Source organism: Hyposmocoma kahamanoa, unplaced genomic scaffold (assembly GCF_003589595.1).
Source record: "Hyposmocoma kahamanoa isolate Upper Pololo Valley unplaced genomic scaffold, ASM358959v1 93, whole genome shotgun sequence".
Classification (NCBI taxonomy): Eukaryota; Metazoa; Arthropoda; class Insecta; order Lepidoptera; family Cosmopterigidae; genus Hyposmocoma; species Hyposmocoma kahamanoa.
Window position 1 is genome coordinate 20,978,253 of NW_020654810.1, and position 24,661 is coordinate 21,002,913.

The 24,661-nt window shown below is 37.6% G+C and overlaps 3 protein-coding genes across 4 annotated transcripts in view; 1 reads left to right on the plus strand and 2 right to left on the minus strand.

Annotated features, from left to right (window-relative positions):
* Positions 1 to 2,179: 2,179 nt before the first annotated feature.
* LOC113237339 (X-box-binding protein 1) lies at positions 2,180 to 3,889 on the minus strand. The gene is made up of 3 exons (XM_026473756.1): positions 3,601 to 3,889; positions 2,762 to 3,172; positions 2,180 to 2,365 (listed from the first exon to the last, which is right to left on the minus strand). The coding sequence occupies exons 1-3, from the start codon at positions 3,756 to 3,758 to the stop codon at positions 2,272 to 2,274; spliced, it is 663 nt and encodes a 220-aa protein (XP_026329541.1). The 5' UTR covers positions 3,759 to 3,889; the 3' UTR covers positions 2,180 to 2,271.
* A 1,809-nt stretch (positions 3,890 to 5,698) lies between these two features.
* LOC113237351 (COP9 signalosome complex subunit 5) lies at positions 5,699 to 9,535 on the plus strand. The gene is made up of 6 exons (XM_026473770.1): positions 5,699 to 5,944; positions 6,099 to 6,202; positions 7,046 to 7,176; positions 7,864 to 8,058; positions 8,226 to 8,493; positions 9,255 to 9,535. Exons 1-6 carry the CDS (start codon positions 5,790 to 5,792, stop codon positions 9,446 to 9,448), a joined length of 1,047 nt encoding a protein of 348 aa, XP_026329555.1. The 5' UTR covers positions 5,699 to 5,789; the 3' UTR covers positions 9,449 to 9,535.
* A 1,478-nt stretch (positions 9,536 to 11,013) lies between these two features.
* Positions 11,014 to 24,661, minus strand: part of LOC113237336 (AP-1 complex subunit gamma-1) — a 50,600-nt gene continuing 36,952 nt past the window's right edge. Inside the window, exons 11-19 of one of the 2 annotated variants that reach the window (XM_026473750.1) lie at positions 23,155 to 23,242; positions 20,710 to 20,857; positions 19,779 to 19,865; positions 18,972 to 19,125; positions 18,374 to 18,484; positions 17,491 to 17,683; positions 16,625 to 16,779; positions 16,111 to 16,203; positions 11,014 to 12,184 (exon numbers count right to left, since the gene is read on the minus strand). In XM_026473750.1, coding sequence (XP_026329535.1) covers positions 12,083 to 12,184; positions 16,111 to 16,203; positions 16,625 to 16,779; positions 17,491 to 17,683; positions 18,374 to 18,484; positions 18,972 to 19,125; positions 19,779 to 19,865; positions 20,710 to 20,857; positions 23,155 to 23,242 — 1,131 coding nt within the window. In that variant the 3' untranslated portion in view covers positions 11,014 to 12,082. The remainder of the gene's footprint in view (positions 12,185 to 16,110; positions 16,204 to 16,624; positions 16,780 to 17,490; positions 17,684 to 18,373; positions 18,485 to 18,971; positions 19,126 to 19,778; positions 19,866 to 20,709; positions 20,858 to 23,154; positions 23,243 to 24,661) is intronic. The other variant, XM_026473751.1, reaches the window with a different exon arrangement.

Below are 24,661 nucleotides of genomic sequence, written 5' to 3' on the forward strand. Positions count from 1 at the left end.
TCACTAAAATACCTATATTTTTCGTGTAGGAAAAGTAGACTCTTGTCTATTGTCTAATTCGTGTATGTGATCTACTAATTAGGTAGGTAATAGTGTTTGTACTAAAAATTAGTGCGAATTATCTAAAAAGTGATTGTCAAACGAAAACGTTACGTAGATTTTAGTCATTAAGATTGTGAAACTTTAACATAAAATTACGCTTCTGTTGCTTACATACCAACACTAAGGCTCAATTTATATAGCGGGGGCACGGAATGGAAGCGATTTTTTCTAAAGATATTGTGCATAGCGTAATAATTAACTTTATGAACAATTATGTAACGTACAAACTAGAAGGGCAGGAACATCGACGAAATACTACATTCATACAAGGGTACTGTTGCGGTCGCTGAATGCCCGAGCATTTCCGCGACAACGCGCGCCTTCTTAGATTAGAAATTGGCGAGGCGAAATTGACGCTTCCGTTCCGCCGCAATATAAATTGAGCCTCATTCAACTGATCTAGAATAATCTTTGACTAATTTAATGAATGGGACATCCCCTTTTTTTATCTATTCGCATCCCTCCCTACAGATTGCACGATTATTTTTCCTACACGGGCAAATTAGCATGTTTTTTTCATTAACATTCTTTGAATTCAGAATAAAAATTCCTTTAATTGACGTATTTACATACAATACAATAAGAAAAACCGAATAAAAACAAATATGTCAAATAGGTCTTTATGCTAGTAGAACTCTACTACAAATAACACAATTCTTAATATTCTGCCATAGACTGTAACTGTAACGATTAGGAAAACACTACAAATAAGCAAACTTCTGAGCAAAACAACAATTAAAATACCTTTAATGTTCAAAAACAACATGACACATATTAAAGGAAAACTGCATGCCAGCATTGTTTCTTAAACAGCGGGATTTCATCACTAATGGTAGGATTGCTTTCTTGTTTCGTAAGTGTGAAATGTATGCAACGGAAACGCCCCATAGCTATGTAGAATAATGAATTACAACGCAATTTTACATTATGTATCTGTATTTTAATATGTACGCTTTATATATTCTGTTTGTGACTCAACTTACTTATTTAAGTTTCTTATCTTCCATTAGTGTAAAAATAATTCGATATGTACAGTTATTAGCTACGTTAGGTACAAGTTATGTATATTTCTAGTACTTCCAATTTGCGTTATCGCCTAGGTCGTTATGTTCAAGTGCCAAATCGGGCAGTTATAGCGGTTATTTACGAGGTACCTAGTTAAACTGTTATGTTTTTGAAAACGGCGTTGTTGGTTGTAGTATTCTAGGTATGCGTTGGAGTTATTTCGTGAGCGGCCCCCCCTCCCCCCCAAATCTTCTGCTTAGTTAGCTTGGTAACAATGTCAAGCGTTACTTTAACCGTGAAATCAGCGATGGTAGCTACCTATAGCTATTTATGTAATGCGTAAATTGATAAGGATCATGATTTTATTGAATCTGTAATATTTTAACAAATATATTTAATGTTTTTCTACAGGTTGTTTTAATTTATTTAATTATTAAAGAAACAATTTCTTGACACAGAACACTGTTTATTTACAGCACTTATTTGTACATCCCTATTATTTTCACTTAACATTAATAAATTAAAAACTTATTAGATAAACAATAATTACAAACATTACAATTGATCAACTTACAAATAAATTAAAAATAAAACAATGGTTATCAATTAAACATTTAAACTTATACAAACTAATCAGTCTTTGGAGGAAAATCTACAGAAGAATGCCCTAGAGCTAAATTCAGGTTAGTCCAGGAAATAGTTCTGAAAATGACTCACACCAAAAATCTGAGAAGTCCATCGAGTCTGACTCACTGAGTGGCGACGCTAAGGACTCATAGCCGAGGTCCGAACTAAGGCTAGTGTGTGTTGGAGATACTGCAAGTAAATTCTCCTCCATAGACTTGGGTGATAAACTCATTGGCGATAGCAGTTTCATGTCACATTCCAATGTTATCCCCGAGCAGTTCTCTGTCAGTGTGCCGAAGTCCGTATCAACTTTGATGGTCGGTACTGGAGCTACTTCATCAGGAGATTGGTCCTCGCATGGGACCTCGATGGTGACGCAGTCGTTCGCGTCGTCGAAACTCGCGTAGAAAATGTCTCCTTTGTCATTGTTTTCTTCCTTTATTTGTACTGTATTGTTTGGCTCTGATACAATGTTTGGGGTGTAGGGATGCGCATATGAGTGCTGTGACAGTATCCTGTCCACATCATGCTTCAGGTCTATGACAGCACCTTCACTGGATTCCAGGTGCTTTGCTGCGGTCCCCACCACTTGAGCTCCTTCAGAGCACTTTCCAGACTCCCTGACTGAGACCTGCAACAAACACTATGGTAAACATCATGGCACAAACAAAGCGTGACTCATCATCACATTTCACAACGATTTAAATATTTTAGAGATTGCATCAGATAACGACGTCATCATTTAATTAAAACAATGGCACACTCATAGAATACCATAATTTAGAAAAATGATGCAAGAATAAGCTTTATTTTGAATTTGAAGTGGCATCAGTTGCCCTAACCATGCGGCGTGTGCGTGTGCGTGCGCGCCTGCCAGATTGCACGCCGGCACGCTGGTTTATCAATCACAATACATTTCATTTAAATGTAGGTTATCATGTTTCAAAACATACATGTTTCCTAATGGCGATCCATATAAAGATGCATATTGCACATATGCAATTTTTCAATTAAAGGTGCAACTTACATTTTCAGTCTCTCCTGTAGAACTTGCATCAATTTCTTGGAGGAGGGACTCTGCAAGTTGATGGAGGGTGTCGAGGTATTCTTCAGAGTCGAGGTGGGCGAGGAGGTCTGTGAGAGGAAGCACATCGCTAGAAGCAGGCGTGCCGCGCGGAGCGCCGTCGGGGACCCCCCCTTCTGCTGAGGAGTAGACTCTGCTGGTACTTGGGTCCCCGCGACGTTCCGCGCCGCCGCCTCGCTGCGGAGCGTTGTGTTTTCGCTCAACAGCCTCTCGTTCAAAGCCTTCAAACTGGCTACCTCATTTGTGAGACGCTCATTCGCATCCATCAACTTCTGTATATTACTCTCCATCTCGTCCATTCTTGCTTTCTTCCTGTCTCGAGATGTCTGTGCAGCCACGCGATTCTTCAGCTTCCTGTTCAAAGAGAAATAAAATACATTAGCACATTGTTCTGCTTTGCTTCTGCTTGGTAAACAGTATCCACATGCCTACATACAAAATACATTCCATTCAAATAGGTATGCGGATGTTGTGTCATGGATTTAATCGAGTAGATAAGAAAATAATGAGCGCTTTTGAAATGATAATCAATAACATAGGTCACGTCACGGTGCATGATGCAACCAGGTGCTTAGTAACAACAGTAAATTTGGTAATTTAACGCAAATGTTTTCATGCACGAAAGCACGATTAATTATTATTGTTCGTCGATTTCGTTCTTCCAAGAGCTCAGCAAATTAGTTTCCTTTATCCGTGACTCAAAAACCATTAAAGCTTGATCTCTGATCGCAAATCCAGCCTTAGGGCGGAAAATATGCGACACGCAAGCAAACTACACTTACTTTCTTTGCATCTTTTCTTCCCATGAGAGGTGGTCAAGCCTGCGCTTCCTGGAGGGCGGCGCGGCTACGTCCACCACCACTTTGGAGTCCTCCTCCATCGCCAAGTAGTTGTTGGGAACAGTGATGATTATCGGGGTGCTCATTTTGTTTGATTTCATCGACAATAAATCAAAAACACTTTCCACACACCACTACAACTTTTTCTATTATCTTGATGATGTCATGCTAGCCGCATTAGATTTTTCTTGACCATTAGTGCACTTTTCTGCGATCCAACTTAGCTTGCGGATAGAAACTTGCGATGAACATGTTCGATCGACCGCACGTCAAGTTGTGACATTTTGTACGTTCTCGAAAACTCTGATGTGGTGCCACGCCGTTGGTGGAAAGGTAATGAGTGGGCGTGGACCTTTACTTACGATCAGATTTTAGAAAGAGACATAGATATAAAATGTTGCACGCATGAGTGAGATGTGCGATGTGAAACTTAACAAATAAGTGATGGGTGAATGAGATGGAGAAACGTGCCATGAAATAACTTACGAAGTAGGAAGGAGATGCAATACATGCATGAGGATTAGCCTTTGGCTATTAGATACAATTGTGATACAATAGATAAGGCCTGTCTACATGGCCAAGCTTCACCGCGCGTAAAATAAAATTATGCAAGTCACATACGCATTAGAATACGTATATTGGCTTCACGTTGGCTTTTAATTTAAAAAAATACGTCGTAACAATTTCAACGCTTCAGCTCATGTTCTTTTCAATCTACATTGACTGAAAAACAATACAAATAAACTTTAAATTACTAAACCAATTTCCAGAAAAATCTGGAAAACGTGTTTGATCGAGTCATGATATTAGTGGTTTGTGGTCATGATCATGACATGTCCATATTAATACCACAAAACGAAATTAAACAAAAATACAACATATTCTATAACTGTAACATTGTTTTATTTTTCAATTGGTGCCAAAACGACAACAAAAAAATTAATTAAGTCAACAAAAAATACCTATATACATAGTTGCATCAATTCATTCCTTACAGGGTAGCTTTCTTTTGAAGACTACTGATTTTTGCTACATAACTGACAAAAAATGCTGAACAATCTTATATTTTATGTAATACACACCTAAATTTATAGGTGGCTACGAAATATAGTTTCTATAAATTTAAATCTGTTAATTATAATTACAACATTTATAAGAAATTGTAGTAAGAATGTGGAAAATTTTCCATTTTGGAAAAGTCATATTTTTCAGAAAAAGAAACATTTTTTCGGATATTTTTCCAGTACTTTTCCTATATTTTTCCTCATTTGACGTTGACACCTATCAACGGTTGCAGTTACTGAACGAAAACAATGCTATCCTAACCTTTTTTTTTCGCTGTTGTCCAATAGGAATGAGTAATATAGCTTTTTCTGAATATATATCGTATGGAAACTATATACCAATATTCGAAATCGAATTTCGAAACTATATATTATTGAATATAGTTTTATAAGAGCAATGCGAGCCAATGTTAGTATACAGTTTCGAAGACGCACAAAAATGGTTTCGCGTTGATATCCACTCAGTGAATATCTGATACGAAGCAATATCGATGTTTATTTTGGAAAATATATGATTTCGTGTTGGTATCCACTCGGTAATTCACCTTATATAAAACTTCAAAAGATATTTCTATGGTTTTGACAACAGATATCGCACTCTTCTTTATATTTGTTTCAAAATTGCGTTATATTAATAATTTATCTCCAAACGCTACATTTATGTGTCATTCGTATACGATTTAATTTCAAAATGACAGGACAACACTGTCGCTTTGAAATTAAGTAGATAATATTAATATAACATATAGCAATTTTTAAATAATACTATGATAATCTTCTTCTTTTAAATGTTATGGCTCCATCGAAATAATCAATGATTTTGTCAATGTCAAGTACAAATAACTATGTACTGTAGTTTAATATTATTATAAAAATTGTAAAAATTGTCATGTGCTATATGTGCTTGTCATCTTTCTGTGTGACATTTATTTATTCACTCAATTTCATTCATTCAATATTTCATTCATTTCCTAGCCGCCATTGATTATATTGTTTGGCACTTGGCACTATTTGGTTATTTTTGAAGTGAACTTGGAGAATCTCCTAAAAGTAATTTAAAATTCTAGAATGGCTTCTACAAGCGCTGACTCTCAAGCCACCATTGCCCAGAAAACATGGGTAATGGCCAACAATATGGAAACGGTTCTGAGTGTGGATGAAATATATCGCTACGACAAAAAACAACAACAAGATATTCTAGCAGCAAAACCATGGGAAAAGGAGTAAGATACGTTTGAATTTTAATCTTAAGGTATCAACGTGAAATAGGAATATTGTAGCAATCTAAACTTTTCTTCATAACTCTACCGTCAATTGAAAAATAACATATTGAATTTATGAGTCGTAATTTAACACAACTACTTCATTATTTTTCAGCCCTCATTTTTTCAAAGACATCAAGATCTCAGCTCTGGCATTACTCAAAATGGTAATGCATGCCCGTTCTGGTGGCACTTTGGAAGTTATGGGTCTGCTTTTAGGTAAATAGTGTTCTTTTCATTTATTTCAATAAGGATTAAAGTAATAAACAGAGACCGAAGTAAGCTAAGTTTCTTTACTTACCTCTTTCGTTTCGAAACATACTTCTCTGCGAATACCCAGAATCTTCTAATTGTATTGATGCCATACACTATAGTCTTGTGGCCAAGAAATTGGCGTCATAAGTAGCCGCCATTAAATCCTCAAGCGTGCAGGCCAAGTTAGGGCATGAAGTAAGGTGGGCCGTCATTTGAATGCCTCCCCAGTTGCCTGGAATAATTATATTTCATTTTGTTTATATTTTTGATGTGTAATTAGCTGATTACTTAACTATGGTGATGTATTTAGAAGAAAATTTTCATAATTTTAAATAGAAATAGAATGCAAGGAATGAACATAAGGAAAAATTCCTTTAACAAGATGAAACTGTGTTTGTATGACACAACAGGGCCAACGCTCTCCAACTGAACTACAGATTGAGTCAGCAGACCTTACAAATTTTTCTGTGTTAGTTGTAGATCTTTTGTATTAGGTTTTTTTGGCTATTATCGCCATACTAGTTTAGCATACAGATATTTTTACTCCTTTTTTAATCTGCCATCGACTTGTAAATATCAGATAGGTTTTCTTAATAGCGATGAAAGGGAGTTGCTCCTGCAAGCATCGTAATGGCAGGAGGAGGTATTATCCGCACTATGTGTATTACTTTACTTGAAGTTCAAATCTCTAATTATTATACTTGTACAGTACCCATTAATTCTCTCAAGATGATCCTTCTAGAAAATCAACATGACTTTTATTTTTTTACCCAAAAAATTGGTAAGTCTAAAGCTGGATTTGTGCAGGTAAGGTGGATGCTAACACAATGATAGTGATGGACTCCTTTGCGCTACCTGTTGAAGGGACAGAGACTAGAGTCAATGCTCAGGCACAGGCTTATGAATACATGACAGCTTATATTGAGGCTGCTAAACAGGTGAACATTGTTTCCTTTATATTGCAGACTTTCATTTATGTTGTAGATATCTATTTGGTAATTAAGATAGCATTTACAATATTACTAAATTACTATTTAATAAAGCGCGAGTTTGAGTTATTAGACCATGGGAGATGACATTTGTATTAACAATTATACCTTATTTCATTCTCAAATTTTTTTTGTACTATAATTTTCTCTTTCTTTTTGCTTATACCTTATGGCAGTATTCCATAAATGGTTACACAGTGACTTTCTTTACTGTCATCTTTTTTCATCAAAAACATATAACAATAGCGAGTCTACTGAAGTAATGAATTAAAAGTTTACCTTAACTAGTTAACATATCAAGGTTAGTTTTTGTAGTAATATTTTGCCAGTTTAAATAGTGATTCTCAATAATAACATGACAGTTTTCGTAAAGCTTTAATATTTGCAGCTTCGCTTGGATATGAGCTGTATATGAACTGTATATGAAACTTTCCAAAAAAAGTATAAGATTAGTAAGTGTGCCATTGATACTTTAGCAATTGAAAGAAATAAGTAGGTATATAAGCATTATGCAAGTAGGTATTATTATAATACTTTTAGAACCCCAGAGTGTTGATAGCTGACACAAAAATCTGCAGGGAAAATATCATAAAGCATGTATTATCTAAATTGTAATATCAACACTATCATTTTCAGGTAGGTCGACAGGAAAATGCCATAGGCTGGTACCACAGCCACCCTGGTTATGGCTGCTGGTTGTCCGGTATTGACGTGTCGACACAGATGCTTAACCAAAACTTCCAGGAGCCTTTTGTGGCCATTGTCATTGACCCTGTTAGAACTATATCTGCAGGCAAGGTGTGCTTGGGTGCTTTTAGAACTTATCCTAAGGTAAGTCTATTATGTATGAGTTTTTGTTCTAATTTTTTATTTGTTGTACCTGCCACATTAGTTGTAGCTGATATGCTCTACACATTCTACAAAACTTTCATTTAAAAATTTACTTTTGATGTTTATTTATATGCCTATAACAATGATATACTCTCCTTAATTTTCAGGGTTATAAACCAGCAAATGAAGAACCATCTGAGTATCAAACAATTCCACTAAACAAAATTGAGGACTTTGGAGTACACTGCAAGCAATATTACTCACTAGAAGTGTCATATTTCAAGTCTTCACTGGACCGCCGACTATTGGACTCACTGTGGAATAAATATTGGGTGAACACACTTAGTAGTTCCAGTTTGATCACCAATGCAGATTATACCACTGGACAGATCTTTGACTTGTCTGATAAGTTAGAACAAAGTGAAGTTTGTTTAGGTAAGTTTGTATCGTTGTCCACATACACGTTCTGATGCCTTATATAAAGAGAGAGCATAGTATTGAGGGGATTCTCGCTTGGAGTCATTCGTTGGGTCTGAGAGTGAATCCTATCAAGACTCAGAGTGTAATTATTGGCAGCCCAGGTTCATATCGCGCATCGATGGCTCATTGCCTTCCATCTTATTTGATGGTATTCAAATCCCTATACGGGATACAGTTAGGAACCTTGGGGTTACTTTTGATAAGAGCTTAACTTGGAAACCTCAGGTCGCAGAAGGATGTTTGGTGCTTCCATGTCACTTCAACGTCTGGGGAATTTTTTACCTTCTGCCTATTCTAGACTATGCAGATGCTTGTTATCCAGACTTGTCTGAGGGTCTATTCAATAAGCTGGAGCAGTTGCAGAACTTATGCATTAGATTCATTTTTGGGTTGCGTAAATTTGATCATGTTTCAGACTTTCGATCCAAACTTGGATGTTTACCCATTCGTCGTCGTAGGGACTTTCACATTTTATCCCTTCTATACTCTGTTCTCTTTAATCCCACCTCTCCTCCCTACCTCAAAGATTGTTTCGTGCACTACACTCAGTCGCATCTTACGGTCTTCTCCTAGTCTTTCCGAGTCCGTGTGCAATAAAGAATATTTGTATTGTATTGTATTATTGTATGAAAATAAATTTATATTTATATTAGTATTAGTTTAAGTTCTTGTGTTGAGAAATAAATAATCATTTCATTTCATTTCATTCATTTCAGGTCGTGGCGGTTTTATAGTAGCAGGAGCGGATCCTCACGAGAAAAGAACGGAAGACAAGCTAGGAAAAGCGACAAAAGACGCGTGCAAGACTACCATTGAAGTGATCCACGGTCTCATGGCGCAGATGATCAAAGATCGTTTATTCAACAGTGTTAGCGGAAGACCGGCGCCTGCCACACCCATGATTGAATAGGATATTATAGGCAGTGTAGTAATTTTTAATAATTTTAATGTAACTGTATGTAACTCTTTTATAAGCTATTAAATGATTCAAAAATATCGAAAATATTGTTTTTTTTCTCAGTTACGTTCTTGAAGATAATAGACATTATGTCACACTACCTACTAGGGTCTCAACATTTAGAGCGCTTTAAAACAATGCGCCGCCCACACCGCGAACGAAGCTAAACTAACTTAGCTCACGTAGGCGGGGCATCTTTTCATTCTTCGCTTTACACCGCGAACTAAGCTAACTAAACTAATTCTAAGGTTCCGCTAGCTATGTAAAATATGTCGCCCTTACTACGTAGTCACTACTTACTACGTATTTTCTTAACTTTGCATGCAGCTACCTTAGCTAAGTTAATAGCTTTGTTCGCGGAGTGGCCTGCGCTTAAGACGATTATAGAAGCGCCGCTAGTTATTAAGCTGTAAGGCCTGGATATAGCTGACGTCATATGTAGGTTTTCCTGACCGCCAATACATATCTACTAATATTTTCATACAATATCTAGAGGCGCCGCGCCACTGCAGTGGTTCTATAAGCGTCTTACATTGAAGGCGCCCATAGTTTCATTCTATGTACGTACTATGAATAAATAGAGCAAAGGAATTTACTCTAGAACATAACACCTACACCAGAACCAATTTAAAAAAGTTCATTCCCAAAACTGGGGTTACCACATCCAGCACCTATTGGGCAGACCGTTGGGCCACCAAAGTCGTGAGATGATATTAGGAGGAATAAAAACATGATATTGATTATATAAACATTCTCAAATATTTATTAACCAATTTACATAAATCATTTATGTACATACATCTTTCACATAGTTTTACATAAAATTATAACATGTCACGTGGAGGGCCTTCTATTTATAATCAGATACACATCAGATAACACAAGCACCAAATTGCGATATACTTTGCCAAGCTCTCTTCATATATTGGAAAGAAAATATTTTATATTAGACGCCATGATTACACGGAATGCAGTCGAAACGATATTCAAACTGGAGCACGTCTATTACCACAGGCCGTGAATTAAAATTTGCAGTAAATACCTAATAAATGTCTAATATATGGTGGTTAGTGCATAATCTATAACATAAATAGGACAAAAAAATACTAAGTATCTAAGTGTTAAAAATATCTCAGAATTTAATTAAAAGCGGGAGTAGACAGATTAGCATAATTTACATCTAATTTTCATTCTTAAATGAGATGTATTCTTAATTTATTTACACTTCTGCCGAATACAAAATTCTTGAAGGCTTAATTGAACAGTACTTAACTAAAGTGACATTACTGCCCATTATTGAATGAAGCAAGTAATAAATCCAACACGCAAATAACTACTCTTACCGCAAATGCATCGGAAATATTGTCTAACAAATGTAGTTACATCGAGAACCGACAATGCGATAATAAAATATTTGCTGCATTATATATATTCAATGAACAACTAAATATTTTTTACATCAAATTACCGAAGAATATTTACTATAATTTTCATATAATTTTATCACACGTAAATAATTATAATATGAATTCCGTTTATTTATATTTAATTAAGTACACATTTCATACAACCCCTTTTGCAATGTCTTACATGTTCTATGATAATCACGAATCTCAATTTGTAATAGGAATATTGTAATGAGAATATAGCAATTTTTAGTAACATTTTTTGTGTTATTGTAATGTTCAATTGATGTTTGTATAAAATTCTGTATTACATGGAAAATTATTTAAATTGTTCTACTATTTCGTTTCTTACACAGTGCCCTATGTTTTCTGACTAAAGGGTAGTCTTTCAATCTTACCTACAGTGGAATGTTAACTAACCTCTAAACGTGTTAACTAAAAAACTAGTACGTCTCCAACACGACATTGGTTGATGGCGATAAAAAAATAGAAATAAAGGAAAATATCTCGAAATAAAAAGTATGTTGAACATTGAATTTGCGGTTTTTGTTCAAATATTTTTAACAAAAACATACTGCTTATTTCTCGAAATTCAAAAGTATAGATTATTAATTAAGTAGAATATGATAACACCATGCGAGATGACGGGACACTAACGGAACACTGTATATACTGCATACCGAAGTAGAAAACTTAAACACGACTTGATATTAGATCCGATAAGTCTGTGTGGTATAATGATCAACCACAACTTTGGGAAAGACAATTAATAAAAAAAGTCAAAATAGTTCGTAATAAAAATGCATTCCGTCCTGTTCATTCCATATACATAATGATACATTCTTTTTATCTCTTTTCTAATTTACATATTCAGTATAGAAATATTTTCACAAACTTAAACGAAGTATAGAAAGTAATCATGAAAATCTAGAAAAAGGGTGACAACATGTTCCAAAGCTCGTACACTTAAACTTAGTAACATAAAATTTGAAAGTAATACCAAGAGTAGGAAACTGTCAGAAGAAAAAGTGACCACTAGAGTAAAATCTTTCCAAAGTCAATACATCAGTCTGAAAAGCCGAATCAGTCCTTGTGTCCGTACATCCGTCGAGGTTGTGGCTGGTCGGGCCGTGGGCGACGTGTTGGGCTAGAGGCTGGCGCCGGGCGGGCTAGCCACTCGTCAGTTGAACAGGTCCGCGGGGAAGTTGTTCACCTCCGCTTGCTCCAACACTGGGTTGCCGTCCACGGTGTACGACACTCGTATCCTTAGTCTAAGTGGTGTCTGAAAATTAAACAAGTCTTTAATCAACAACCTATTATACGTTATAATGCTGAGTACGGGTCTCATCTCAGGTTTCCAAGGTTTTTTTTACGAGTCACTTAATGGGAGGTGGTCATCGTCGCCCATGGACATTTGCAACATCAGATAAGCTGCCTATGCGTTGTTAGCCTTTGAGAGCCCTGCAAACACGCTTTTTGCAGAACCCCATGTCATCGCGCAAAGGAAATACTTCAGGAGAGAGATCATTCCACATCTTGCATTCCACATCATGCTTGCGTGGTCTTACAATGCCAGGCATCTAAGATATGGGGATAGACTCTACTCTTTTGGCGGCAGGTGCGATGATAGAATCGAGACGGTCGCACCAGTTCGAAAAGTTTCCCAGAGTACTCCCCGTTATAAAGACGGTAGAACACACACAGAGAACCAACGTCTCTCCGTAGGCTAAGGGGTTCCATACATAAATTCATGATCAGGGATCATCCTAGATTATTTTTAAAAGGGTGACAGTTCATAAAAATCTACAAAATATAACCTCGTAACAACGTACACTAAATTACGAATTTCATAAACTACACATAAATCTTTAAGTAAATGTACATTAAATTAAAGTAAAAATAACACCAAATCAATTATTTGTGAGAAATGAGCGGAAAAAAATTTCTTCAAAAATTATACATTTTTTACGTTAACGTCAATTACACCGCATTTGCTAGAGATGAAGTATATTGATAAAAAGTTTTCGATAATTTAATGAATAAAGTGAGTGCAGTGAGTGCGGTATTCTTCAAGTATGAATTTTAATCATAGGCAATGAATTAACATACCAGTGTTATTGCTTTTTCGGGACCTATAAATTAAGGATATGATGTTCCTTGAAATTTTCTAAAATATCTATGAAATTTACTTTCCATTATAGTTGTGTGTTTCATGCCTTTAATATAATACCAAACACTTCACATATCTATACTTTGTCAAAAAATAAAACAATAAGGGAGATCTATTGCTTCAAAATTCAAATACAATAAAAATATCGCGATGACATCTGTGTCAAGCGTCTCAAGAACCTTGAGGCACCGAGTTTTTCAATTTTATGGCTTCTGGTTGACACAGGAGTTACACAAATAGTGTACTGCTGTGTTTACCGATCGCACAGTGGAGATCAGGAGACGACCAAGCTGTTCCAATATCTAAGTGAGACGTCTGATGAGATTCAGCATAGGTACCCAGCGGCGCAACTAGTCATTCTGGGGGACTTTAATGCACACCATCAAGAATGGTTGTTCCCATACCAGAAGACCGATCACGCTGGGAGAGAGACGCGTAAACTTGCGTTAACGCTAAGCTTATCCCAGCTTGTCAGTGGCGCCACTAGGATACCAGATGTTGAATCCCATACGGCTAATTGCTTGGACCTTCTGCTGACAACTGATCCGGACCGATACTCTGTGGTTGTGGAGGCCCCACTGGGTACTTCCGACCATTGTCTGGTGAAAACTGTATCCGTATACTCCCCACCCGATCAGGGCCCTAGTGGTATGAGACGGGTGTGGCGATACAAGTTAGCAGATTGGGACGAAATGCGCCATTTCTTTGCGTCATATCCCTGGCAGGCGTGCTTTACTTCAGGAGACTCGTCGAGCTGTGCTGATGCTGTAGTCGAGGTCTTGCGTTTGGGTATGGAGTATTACATTCCATACTCTGATGTACCCAATGGACCCCAAGCTCGTCCATGGTTTAACGCTAATTGTAGTTGTGCTGAAGCACGTAAACAGTCCGCGTACCAAGCTTGGGCAGATGCTCGACTACGCAAAACTCCGAGTACTCAGAACATGAAGAAAGCTTTTAATAAGGCCGCCAAGAAGTGCAAAAGCATGTTACGTAGGACCAAGTTCGACCATGTGCGCCGCATAGGAGCCAAGCTTGCCTCTTATCCAGCAGGCAGCAAATCCTTTTGGTCCCTGGCCAAAGCGGTCGAATCGAACTTTTGTCGCCCATCTTTGCCACCTCTGCTGAGGCCGGATGGTTCGCTGGCTCATACTGCGGAAGAGAAGGCGAATCTCTTTGCCTCACTCTTTGCAGAAAATTCGCGTCTAGATGCCGCAGGGACCCTACCACCTACTTTACCTCAGGCTGGCTGCACTATGGCGCCAGTTCGCATACGCCAAAAAGAGGTACTTAGAACTCTGCGAAATCTAGACGTGAATAAAGCTAGCGGGCCAGATGGAATTCCAGCAATAGTCCTGCGTAACTGTGCACCTGAGTTGTCTCCTGTTCTCACACGCCTGTACCGCCTCTCACTTGAGACTGGTGTAGTTCCCAGGTCGTGGAAGCTTGCAAACGTGCAACCTGTACCAAAAAAGGGAAGCAGAGCTGACCCTGTCAACTATAGACCTATCTCAGTCACTTCCATACTCTGCAAGACTATGGAACGTGTACTCAACAACCGTCTCCTATCGTACCTTGAAGACAACGATCTCCTCAGTGATCGCCAGTACGGATTCCGACGAGGGCGATCTACTGGGGATCTTCTTGTGTATGCCTGTCACATATGGAGCGAGGCTATAGAAAAGCAAGGCGAAGCACTTGCAGTGTCTTTGGACATTTCTAAAGCCTTTGACAGGGTCTGGCACGCAAGCCTTTTAAGCAAGCTTCCCTCTTATGGGCTTCCCACTGACCTTTGCAATTGGATCTCGGATTTCTTGAGCGAACGTTCGATTCGAGTGGTCTTAGAAGGCTACTCTTCCGAACATATGGCGATAGATGCCGGAGTTCCTCAGGGTTCCGTACTGTCTGCAACTCTCTTTCTGCTGCATATCAATGATATGTTAATTCCAGGTACCTTTGCGTATGCTGATGACAGCACAGTTGTAGATAGGTACTTGACCAATGCAAGGGTCAGTGGAGAGGAAATCCAGTCTTGTCGAGAGTCCATGGTTAGCCGTTTAGATTTGACACTCCAGGCAGTCTCCGATTGGGGCAATGCCAATCTTGTCAAATTTAACGCTACCAAAACGCAGGCGTGTCTATTCTCCACAAAACGGAGTCCCTTTGAGCTGACTCCGACTTTTCGTGATATATCCATACCGATAGCCGATTGTCTCCAGCTACTTGGAATGGACCTGTCGTCCAATTTGAACTTCGGCAGATACATTGAATCCACGGCCAAAAATGCAGCAAGGAAGCTTGGGATCCTTTCCAGGGTGAGGCGGTACTTTACACCGGGACAGTTGCTCCAGCTGTACCAAGCACAAGTCCGATCGTGCATGGAGTACTGCTGCCACCTTTGGGATGGCTCTGCGACATATCAACTGGCCACTTTGGATTCAATTGACAACCGTGCCAAGAGGCTTATAGGTGACTCGGAATTAGTGGAGGCGAAGCTGCAGAGCCTTGAACACCGCCGTAAAGTTGCCTGCTTATCGGTATTTTACAGGATATATCACGGAGAGTGTGCGATGGAATTACATGATTTAATTCCGCCTTCCCCTTTCCATCACCGGGGGACTAGGCGTAGGCTTGGGTTCCACCCCTATGTTGTGGATATTCCAAAGATTCGCACGAAGCGTTACGCTTCCACATTTATATGGCGAACGGCTATGGAGTGGAATTCCCTGCCTGCAGACTTGTTCCCTGAACGTTATAACTTGGACCTTTTCAAGGCGAGAGTGAATAGGCATTATTTAGGTGTGCATGCTCCATCGTCGACCTCATCGTCACTTTCCATCAGGTGAGATGGAGGTCAAATGCGCACCTATATTTTATAAAAAAAAAAAAAAAAAAAAAAAATATATCGACTTTACCTCATCTCTATGACAAATGAAGTGTCACAGGTATCATCCTAATTTGCGTTTAGTATAATTATTAAATATTATTATTAGTTTTAAAGAATATTTAAACAGACTTAATAAACTGAAATGACTTACTCTGGATGGATTGGTGATTTTAAGTACTTGCGTGATCTCGCCTTTTGGTGACAGCACCGTGCCTGACGGTGACATCATATCTAATCGGAATGTCTGAAAAACAAGAAGTAAGGTTTACTTGTGTCAGAAGTGAGTTCAGTAGCAGTAGTGCTTCTTGTGAAAGAAAAGTGATGAGTTCATCAAGGAAGTACTGCCACTTTATATATTTCTGCTGCCAAGCAATAATGTAAGCATTAATGCTATCCGGTTTTGAAGGGTAAGAGTGCTGGTGAAATTACAAGCACATGGGACTAGTCAACTTATGTTTCAGAGTGACGGGCGAAGAGCACTGTGCCCCTCAGATATTTGTGTTTTAAAGCTCTGAGTGGCATTGCTGGCAGAAATAGGTAAAGCGGTAGTACTTCCCAGAAAGAACTATTTCACAAGCTACGAAAAAGTTTTTTGTGTTTAAAATCCAAAGCAACGTTCGTTTGTTGCAGTGGATTGACCGTTAATTCTGTAGTTGTAAGCTCACCCTTGGCACGGCGGCCTGGAACAAGAAGTCGGTCAGCGTATGGAGCTGTGAGACAGCGCGCATGGTCAATGTTACGGTGTCACCGCCTCGGAGAGCTTCCAGCACCACGCGGATACCGTTCTTCTCCAGCGCAGTTACTGTTATTGTTTCTGATGCTGCAATTGAGACATTAGGGTTACGTATTGGTAGCATTCGAGCAACATGTATCGGACTTTCATTTGTAAGTTACGTAGGATGTTTAATAGCAATATCTCTAGCCAGTGTTGGGTCATGGAAAAATTTCCATTTTGAAAAAATCAAATTTTTCAGAAAAATAAATCTTTTTTTTTTCAGATAGTTTTCCTTTCATTTTCCACATTTGACGATGACACCTATCAAAAGTTGAAGTTACTCAACGAAAATATGGTAGTTAGCGGTTTTTCTTCGCTGTTGTAAAATCATTTTAAGTCTCGTTTTTCTTTGTGTTGCTTTAGCTATACAAGTTTATTTTATAATTCACGCTAAATAAAACTTCAAAAGCTATTTCTAAATGTAGAACATAATACGAGCTGAAATTTTCCGGTAAAATTTCCACTATTCAAAATTTTTCGGAAAATTACCCAACAGTACCTCTAGCTAGCGCTACCTGCACGTCGTACAAAGTTGAATACTTGGAAAACGTGTGAAGTGTCCAACCCGCATTGTTCAAGGGTGGTATTAAGTTTATTTCAATAAATTTATTCCAATATAAGCTAGAGATCTTGTGTAACTTGACATAGTTTAATATACCCGTTTTTATGGCTTTTCTGTTTTGTGAAATCGATACACTGGTAATGCTTAAAGATTTTATCTTTTGGCGGCCATTTATAAAAAATATCCTTTAGTACCTAGCGTTTGCGTGGGCTGAGGCCCAAAGAAGCCATCGAGGAGCGAAGAGGGCGGCGCGTTGTTGTTGACGATGCTAGCCGGGGGCACGCCTGTCACGACTGTGCCGGTCAGACCTGTCAGACCCGCCACATTGGTCATGCCGCCGCCACTTGTCGGCGTTAGCTCTAGCCCACTCAGCAGATCGAGGATATCCTGCAAATAGTAATTTTACCATATTTCTAGGCAACAAATATATAGAAAATTGATCTTGTTAATGTTAGTAATTTCAAATATTTTTGTATCTTCAACAATGAATTCTGACAAAAGCAACAACGTAGAGTGTTGCAACAAAGTAAATTGAAAACATTAAATAACTATACTTTGTTTCAATACATTTTCAACAAAATGTAAAGAAACAAGTCACTGACCTGACCATAGACGGTTTAGTAATGACTAATTGTAATGCCAACTACAAATCGATTAATTAATTGAATGAATCGATTTGTTTAATTGAGTCATACTAGCGGGTTAACAACCTAATACAAACGATGTCAAAATTGAAGATATATAGTCCAGAACCTCATGAAATGTCAATAAAAATTTATAATAAACTCCCAGAATATTTAAAAGCGGAATCAAACATAAAGAAATTCATAAACGCGTTGAAAAAACTATTAGTTATTAAAAGTTATTACGATGTGGTCGAGTATGTCCATGATAAATTATAATGAATGTCTGCCCATCAAGAGACCTGTCAAGGTGCGTGAGCTTGTTAATGTATAAGAATATTCATAAGTATATTTTAGTAACGACAACACATGCAAAGCACTTATAAATACTGAAGGACTTTGTTTCCATGGCCAGCAATAAATTAAAAAAAAAACTTATAAATAAATAAATTACATTGGTGTTATTGTTGGCGGGCTGCGCAGGCACCGGTGTGTGCTCTACGTCGCCGTTCGTCAGCGAGTCAGAACCGATTATCAAGTCCAGCAAAGCATCCTGCGACGACGGCTGTTCAAATAAAAATACAAGTAATTGACATATTGCAATATTAATGTTATTGAATATCATAACGGTTTTACTACATGATAAAATATTTAGTTTTTTTTTTGTGAAAATATTACTTATTATTATTGACAAAAGATCGAACAATAAAAAAAATAATTTCTTCGATCGGAATGGACTCGAACCAGCGTCTGTTGCCTCATCGTGACTACCGCTCTTACCAGCTAAGCTTTTTCTTTGATTTTGTTTTTTTTCTATGACGCTATGACGACACGAAGAAGTCGTGTGCCTAGTGATCCACACCAGTTGCGTTGCCACTAAGAGCTTTAAATCGCAAAGATCTTAGGGGCATTGCCACTGCACCTGTCACCCTGATCACAAGGAGCTCTACTGCCACTAAACTGCTCGATTTTTATATTAATATTTGACATGAGTTTGAACTTTTTTGTTTGTGCACTGCAAATCCAATATATTCTTTTCAAAGTGCCTGTACCTGATGCTGGCTGAGGGTATAGCTGGAGAGAGCATCGGTCTCCTGCATGGCGTCTGGCTCTGTGGCGTCGTCGCCAGCAGCGTTGCCTCCCGTTCCCGGGGCCTCCATCGGCGGCATACGCTCCAGCAGCGCAGGGCGCAAGTGCGCGTATTGTCTGTACAACCACAACATATACGACCACTTCAACGAATATCTGATAACGTACAATATAAATACTAAAAACGAGGTACAATAGCTTCTTTTCGTTACGTTAATTAATTTTCATCATACTTGCTCGTGAATGGTATGATTACATGGTGGCTAACTTGACTATAATGCTCCAAATAAAACTCACGGGCCTTTTTTCTTTACATTACATACATGGTCGGTATGGAGCTTTTTTTTAATTTGCAGCACGACATACTTCCTTACTTAGGTCAGGTTCAAGTTCAAGCAAGGAGGTTACTTAAGTTCAAAATTAAAACATTCGCTTAAAATGTTTAATTGCAATTCAGCCACATACTACTTAAATACTTGTTAAAAAATTTCTTATAATTGATTTAAATTATTTTCTGTACAAAATCCATCATGGCTGTATATTTGTTAGTTTTTTATCTATAGAAGAATTAAAAAAAAAAAAAACACCTGCCATTTGCACATTCATAATTATTGTGTTAAGAACATATTCATATTATATTATTTCCTGGATGGCAAAAAAATACAAAACTCGAGTTATTAATGCCGTTCCTCGTGACTTTGGACATTGTAAACTCATGGTAGGGGAAGTTAACTACAACATTAACAACACTACCCATAAATATAAATTACCTGTAGAGTTGGGAGAGCTCTACACCTCTTTGTTGGAGTTCAATATGGATGTGAGAACCGAATGTGTCGATGATTACTCGGATTTTGCTGAAATTAAAAAAATATATCATTATTGTCATCATCATCAACAATCCAATTTACGTTCCACTGCTAGGCACGGGTCTTATATTACAGAAAACTTTATAGCTCTATACTCTAAAGTCTATGTTTGTTTTTGTTAGTTATTATTAGAGAACTAAGTATTTGCTACACCCCAACAGGCTATTTATTACCTGTATAATGCCTGTACTATACTCCGTCCAACCATTTAACTTTTGACATATGCTTGCCTCCGAAGTTCCGTAATTATTGATATACAACCATAGACAAAAAATGCAATACTTCCTTCATAGACTCTTTTATTTTTTAATTTTACTGATATGCGTTTTAGCTCCGATATTTATCGAGCCAACCGATTATGTAACGAAGATTATTCAAGTTGATACATTTTTGTGCCTGTCTAATAAATTATAATGAAATGAAATAAATTCTTAATAATTATAATAAATTCTTATTGTTTATTACAACGAATCGTCGGATTCTTCTCCATATGAACGGGAATCATCACTTGAACCCTCATTAACATTAATTATTAATTCTTCTGTACTATTGTACAACGCAACATCACGATCCCACTCAGACAATATCTGCTTTTTTGAACTCGCTCACATTCACTATTAAAACTTCTTCATAAATAAAATCGATTGTTATAATATTCCGAATCGAAAACGCATTAGGACATCACTAATTGATTAGAATTCCAGCTGTCAAAAGTTAAATAAATGGTTGTACGGAGTATAACATTGTTTGCACTAAATAAATAATCAAACAAATTTTCCAGACAACTCCCGTCGAAGCGAGATGACAAAAAAAATATCAAGATCCCACTCACTCCTGACTGGGCTGCGTGGTGAACCTAGTGGAGAGTTTGGCCAGCGAGAGGAGCAGGTACTCCTTGCTGGCGATAGACAGCTGCGTCGACCACAGCAGCTTCTGGTACACGTCGATCACGTACTCTTCTGACGGCTGCGTAAAGTCGTCTGTGAACGTGTGAAGTGGTAAGTTTATAACGCCAGTTAACCTTTCCATTCATGTGTTAACTCTCTAAATATATGCTGCCTAAATAAATCGTAGTAAGAGAGAAAAAAAGAGAGGGGGAAAAGCTTCATTTAAAACTTCGTAGATAAAGGCTTTATAAAAATAAAATAAAGCCGATAAAAATCCCTACTTCGGCTAATAAAGGCTGCTTCGGAATTTAATTCTATCGAGAAAATGTAACGTTGTGTTTTCCAAAATACCGATAACACAATGAATAGTCAAAAAACGTACACATTAACGCCAAGTTTACAGGGGAGCGTTAAGTTTTGAACTCACTGAAATGGGTATAACACGTGACTTTAGCATAGAAATGCTAAATTAAATTGTAAAATGATAAAATAAATTGTGGTTGTTCATGGTCATCCAACCCATATCTAGGACTTTATAATACACAGTGTGAGTTTTGTCGAATAAAACTGAGAAATAAAGTCACGTTATGCTCATTTCAGTGAATTCAAAACTTTAAAACGCTCCCCTGAAAACTTGGCAATTTCGACTTACGATACTTTACGTAAGGAGGGGTCGAAATGGCTGTTATTTTCTTTTATTAATTGCAAACATTATAGTGTGTACATTCGTTTTAAAGTACAACAATTAATAAGTAAAACATTCCAAATTAAATTATAAAATGCATACTCATCATACTAAATTTATAATCTACTGTAACCCGTATCATGCAGACAGTAGCAGTAGAGCTATTTGTGAAAGAATTCGTCCAGGGAAGTACTGCCACCTTAACTATTTTTGCCGCCAAGCAGTAATATGAGCATTAAGAAAGGAACCTAAATTATAGAATCTTCATAGTAAAGCTATACAGTTTAACCTAATGTGTAATTGCGATGCATAAACTAAGTAAATGTGTATCTGTAATCTAGGCATCTTTTTGCGCAAATTTCTTTATATTGCTGTTAAAACAATTTGTTATATTTAATAATAAAAGAATTAGTAGTTATGAATTAATGGTTATATAAAAATAATTATGAAACAACTTCCAGCAAGCCCTCTGTTTCAATGTAAGTTTTACTCATAAGCCAGAATTAGACGGGTTCTTTCACATTCTATTTTATTCGTGACGAAATAATGCAAAGCAGAATTTAATTTAAAGTAAAGGAATGTAGCAAGGACGCAAAAGAAGCAGTGGCAGTGCCCCTTAGATCTTTGTAATTTAAAAAGGGTCAGGCGTGTCGCTACCACCACCACCACTACCACCAGGCGCACGACTTGTTCTTCTCGTCACTTAGTACTACAGAAAAAAATTTAGGCCGCACGAAAGGAGCCTTTAGGCATTTGGTGATGAAGCCCCATGTCGTGACTCTGTCTATTCGTGGTTCAGTGAATTTAGACGTGGACTTACGTGATCATCTCCACGTGAAGGTCGGCCGGCGGCTGCGGTTACCGAATTTAATACTGACACCGTACGACAACTGATTAAAACTGACAAAAAATTACTTTTCAGAGAATTCGTACTGTATTAGGCATTGGAATGAGTCCGGTGTAAAAGATATTGCACGTGCACCCCGCACAACCTACCATTTCTTTCATGTACGTCGGGTACACCCTGGGCAACAATCGACGAGTTCATTTAGCCAATTGGCAAATCTTTTCACGGTGGCAAGCATTATAGTTAGTGTATGCCATCGATACGATAAGAAGAAAAATGCAGATATTTGAATGTAGTTGACATCGAGTATATATATAACCAGAAATAGAAGCGAAATGTCATTTAATTTATTTAAAAACTATTCTGCCATATCATTACTGTGACAACTGCGCTCCGATTGGCTAGCCCGAGTTCGAAACAATTGACGGGTGTCGTCAACTGTTTCAACGGGTTCGTCAATTGTTTTTGTTGTTGCTATAATGGACGAAAATTGTAAAATTACACATATTTAATATTTAGTTACCGATGAAATTTGACACCACCAAATGAAACAGCACGCCATTGTTAGAGATATTATCTTTATACAATAAATACAGAATATTTTTGGAGTATACGGAGACGTACACACAGGTCGATTGTTGGCGTTTCTATATTTCAGTGCAAACGAGAGTTGATGTTTATAAATGATGTACCTATCATTGATGAGTTACCAGGAATGTATACCTTATTTCGTCTCTATTTCTGGTTATATACTCGATGGTAGAAGAAGACGCTATGATATCACGGCAAGGTCAAGTTAATAGTTTTCTCTTAACGCTGACTTTTAAAAAACACTTAATGTAAAGAAAGGATACTCACCGACTCCATCTTCGTCGACCATAGAAATGGCTGCACTCGCATCCGAGACCAACAGATCTCCGTATTCACCGATCGTCCACGCAGCCACCTGGTTAAATTGGAAATGTGTGCATATTGATACTAAATATTTCACAAATTTACTTCAATAAATTTTTGTTGAATAGATATTCAATTATTTTTTGTGAAATTACTCCACTAGTTTGTTGTAATTATTATTAGAAAGATCGAACACTTACAAAAAAATTCCTGCGATCCGGCCGGGTTCGAACCGACGTCTCCTAGCAAACCGTCCTAGACGCTATGCTCACTATCTTCTGTATTTCTAATCTCCTAGATTTCTCTTAGATGGCGTTACGTCTAAAAGGTCGTTGAAATCTAAATATAAAGATCTGACAACAAGCACGCAGAAAAATTCGTGGTTCGTATCGTGGCTTTGTTGGCATAGCGTCTGGCACGGTTTGCTAGAAGGTGTCGGTTCGAATCCGGCCGGATCGAAGGAATTTTTTCTAAGTGTTCGATCTTTGTATTAATAATTACAATAAATTTACTTCACTTAGAAAAAAAATCCAGGTATTAAACATTCAGAATTGTACGTAAGAGCGATGCTACATGATGCGTCGAGTCGGCGTTACGACGCCTGAGCGGTGACGCTGCGTTGTACTAATGTTATTATCAGTGATCGCAGTTAATCTACTTAAAGTATGAAAGTTTTATACCCATTTTTTATAATATTATAAAATTTCTTTTTTTTACTGTTTATATTCTAAACAGTTTAAAATACAGGTCATCTGTTGTATATTTTTTAAATATCTAAAGTATTCAAAGACGTAAGTACATATAGAAACACAGCAAAAATAATATTTTTGGAGACAATAATTGGTAGCAAATACTTAATAGGAAATAATAAATTGTCGCCAATGTCCTCAAAATTCAATAAATAATAATCGTATTCAAATATAACCACTTCCGAGAAGTCTCGGGATTTGCACAAGGCATAGTTTCCCAAAGTGTTTCCTACCGCCCCCTAGTGGCACTGAAGAGTCCTAGGGGGCGGTAGGCGCCTCGGAAGCAATTAGGAGGCGTTGATGCTGTCCAGGGGGTGCTACCGCATTTCAAAAACCTGAATTATCTATATAAAGTACACTACATATACAAGATTTTTTTGTGAGGTAATATCAAAAATACTTGTTTCAATTATTTTTTGTGGTGGAGGGCGTTGAAATTTTTTATCTTACCTGAAAGGGTATAAGGGAATGTCCACGTTTTTCTTTAGTTTAGTTCACTTTTATCACTGATTATTATTATACATGCATGCCACAGGTTGCATTGAAACGGTGTGTGACGACGTAACGCGTGCGCCTCGGACAAAGGGCCAGGAGACAAAGTGGGGAGGAATGTTAAGTGTTACTTTGCGACACCGCATAGATCGTATGTCACTCAGTGCGTTGATCATAGCATTGCGACGCCTGTTTGGCATCTCTCGGAATCTCTCTTACTCGGAAAATAC